A 3,252-nucleotide genomic window follows, 5' to 3' on the forward strand; every position below is an offset into this window, starting at 1 on the left:
GCAGTATGTTCTATGTGTATTTCATCATTATCCAATTGTCCAATATGTATGAAAAAGATTGAGTATTTTTGTAAAGTTATTATATCGTGATGATTTTATAGTTTAAAAAATAAAAATCTGAAGTATACTGTATTTATTTATCAATGCTGGTAGGCAGATTACAATATATAATAAACAAAAATGAATGATAATTAATTTTTTCTGAATGTGGGGTATGTAATAAATACAAATGTTTTGAATGGGAAATTTATTTTATCATAATCTAATGAATTTTAATAAGGATTTGGTAAGGAGTGACATCGAGTAATTTTATTATTATTAAACATCGGTTTTACATTGAGCTGCTCTATCTTAAGCTTTATGGGTAATCCAGGTTGTTGCTCTATGTGATCTTCTTCTTCTTCTTCTTCTTCTTCTTCTTCTATAGGTTGTTGCTCCATAGGTGGTTGGTATGTAGACTGTTGTACTATTGGTGGTCCAGATGTAGACTGTGGCACTATTGGTGGTGGTGGTCCAGATGTAGACTGTGGCACTATGGGTGGTCCATATGTGGATGTGGACTGTGGCACTATGGGTGGTCCATATGTGGATGTGGACTGTGGTACTATGGGTGGTCCATATGTGGATGTGGACTGTGGCACTATGGGTGGTCCATATGTGGATGTGGACTGTGGCACTATGGGTGGTCCATATGTGGATGTGGACTGTGGCACTATGGGTGGTCCATATGTGGATGTGGACTGTGGCACTATGGATGGTCCATATGTGGATGTGGACTGTGGCACTATGGGTGGTCCATATGTGGATGTGGACTGTGGCACTATGGGTGGTCCGGATTGTGGCACTATGGGTGGTCCATATGTGGATTGTGGTTCGTATGTGGACTGCTACTTCATTCTGGGTTTCTTCATTCTGGGTTCAATGAGTGGTTGCTGCTCTATTGGTTGTCCATATGTATGCTGCTGATAAATTTGTTGCCCATATGTAAGCTGCTGATCGATTGGTTGTCCATATGTATGTTGCTTCTCTATAGCCTCTATGGGTTGTTCGTATGTAGGTTGTTGCTCTATGGGTGGTCCGTATGTGGACTGCTGCTGTATTATGGGTGGTCTGTGCACTATTGGTGGTCCAGATGTAGACTGTGGCACTATTGGTGGTCCAGATGTAGACTGTGGCACTATTGGTGGTCCATATGTAGACTGTGGCACTATTGGTGGTCCATATGTAGACTGTGGCACTATGGGTGGTCCATATGTGGATGTGGACTGTGGCACTATGGGTGGTCCATATGTGGATGTGGACTGTGGCACTATGGGTGGTCCATATGTCGATGTGGACTGTGCTGCTCGTTGGTCCGGATGTGGACTGTGGCACTATGGGTGGTCCATATGTGGATGTGGACTGTGGCACTATGGATGGTCTATATGTGGATGTGGACTGTGGCACTATGGGTGGTCCATATGTGGATGTGGACTGTGGCACTATGGGTGGTCCGGATTGTGGCACTATGGGTGGTCCATATGTGGATTGTGGTTCGTATGTGGACTGCTGCTTCATTCTGGGTTTCTTCATTCTGGGTTCAATGAGTGGTTGCTGCTCTATTGGTTGTCCATATGTATGCTGCTGATAAATTTGTTGCCCATATGTAAGCTGCTGATCGATTGGTTGTCCATATGTATGTTGCTTCTCTATAGCCTCTATGGGTTGTTCGTATGTAGGTTGTTGCTCTATGGGTGGTCCATATGTGGACTGCTGCTGTATTATTGGGTGGTCTGTGCACTATTGGTGGTAGATGTAGACTGTGGCACTATGGGTGGTCCAGATGTAGACTGTGGCACTATTGGTGGTCCAGATGTAGACTGTGGCACTATTGGTGGTCCATATGTAGACTGTGGCACTATTGGTGGTCCAGATGGAGACTGTGGCACTATTGGTGGTCCATATGTAGACTGTGGCACTATGGGTGGTCCATATGTAGACTGTGGCACTATGGGTGGTCCATATGTCGATGTGGACTGTGGCACTATGGGTGGTCCATATGTGGATGTGGACTCAATGAGTGGTTGCTGCTCTATTGGTTGTCCATATGTATGCTGCTGATAAATTGGTTGCCCATATGTAAGCTGCTGATCGATTGGTTGTCCATATGTATGTTGCTTCTCTATAGCCTCTATGGGTTGTTCGTATGTAGGTTGTTGCTCTATGGGTGGTCCGTATGTGGACTGCTGCTGTATTGTGGGTGGTCTGTGCACTATTGGTGGTCCAGATGTAGACTGTGGCACTATGGGTGGTCCAGATGTTGGCACTATTGGTGGTCCAGATGTAGATTGTGGCACTATTGGTGGTCCAGATGTAGACTGTGGCACTATAGGTGGTCCAGATGTAGACTGTGGCACTATGGGTGGTCCATATGTCGATGTGGACTGTGGCACTATGGGTGGTCCATATGTGGATGTGGACTCAATGAGTGGTTGCTGCTCTATTGGTTGTCCATATGTATGCTGCTGATAAATTGGTTGCCCATATGTAAGCTGCTGATCGATTGGTTGTCCATATGTATGTTGCTTCTCTATAGCCTCTATGGGTTGTTCGTATGTAGGTTGTTGCTCTATGGGTGGTCCGTATGTGGACTGATGCTGTATTGTGGGTGGTCCGTATGTAGGTTGTTGCTCTATGGGTGCTCCGTATGTGGACTGCTGCTGCTGTATTGTGGGTGGGTATCCTATTATTGTATTTTGTATATCATCATTATATAATCCCTTGATCTTTAAACCCTTTGCTATTTTAAGAAAGTTGGAGAGTTCGTTCTTATGGATGTTAATCTCTCCCCGATACATAAAGGAAATTAACTCTTTTATATATTTAGGAGATATGTCACCTAAATGGAATATTGGGTGTTTATCAAGATCCAAGAGAATGAGCTCATAAAAGATAGGGCTACATGTCATCAAGATCACCTTGTGAACGGCGAAGGAATCCTTGTTACAGGAGAGGGTAACGTCTGTAAAAGCCTTTTGATTGTACAGCTGGCAAAACATGGAGATGATACTACTTTGATGATTATTCCATTTGATGTTATATTGCTCCAGCTCCGGCTGCTCCATATCCTATAAATATCCTTCGAGTGGGTTGTAAACTCACTTCCAAAATGTGCGTCTTGAAGGTAGGTAGGTGGAGGAGTAGAGTAAGTATATACTGCTCTGTGTTCCCCAATTTTCACACTGACTGTTGTATTTATAAGCAACCCCATTT

General features: G+C 43.8%; 1 protein-coding gene across 1 annotated transcript; it reads right to left on the bottom strand.

The window, feature by feature from the left end:
* Positions 1–887: 887 nt before the first annotated feature.
* Positions 888–2,395, bottom strand: LOC121853979 (proline-rich extensin-like protein EPR1; the record flags this gene model as incomplete). Its single annotated transcript, XM_042348371.1, has 3 exons — positions 888–1,237; positions 1,781–1,949; positions 2,253–2,395. Coding segments are annotated over 3 exons (662 nt in total), but the record flags the coding sequence as incomplete, so codon positions are not given.
* Between the last annotated feature and the right edge of the window lie 857 nt (positions 2,396–3,252).

The sequence above is a fragment of the Homarus americanus genome, unplaced genomic scaffold (genome assembly GCF_018991925.1).
Source record: "Homarus americanus isolate GMGI-L3 unplaced genomic scaffold, GMGI_Hamer_2.0 scaffold31684, whole genome shotgun sequence".
Classification (NCBI taxonomy): domain Eukaryota; kingdom Metazoa; phylum Arthropoda; class Malacostraca; order Decapoda; family Nephropidae; genus Homarus; species Homarus americanus.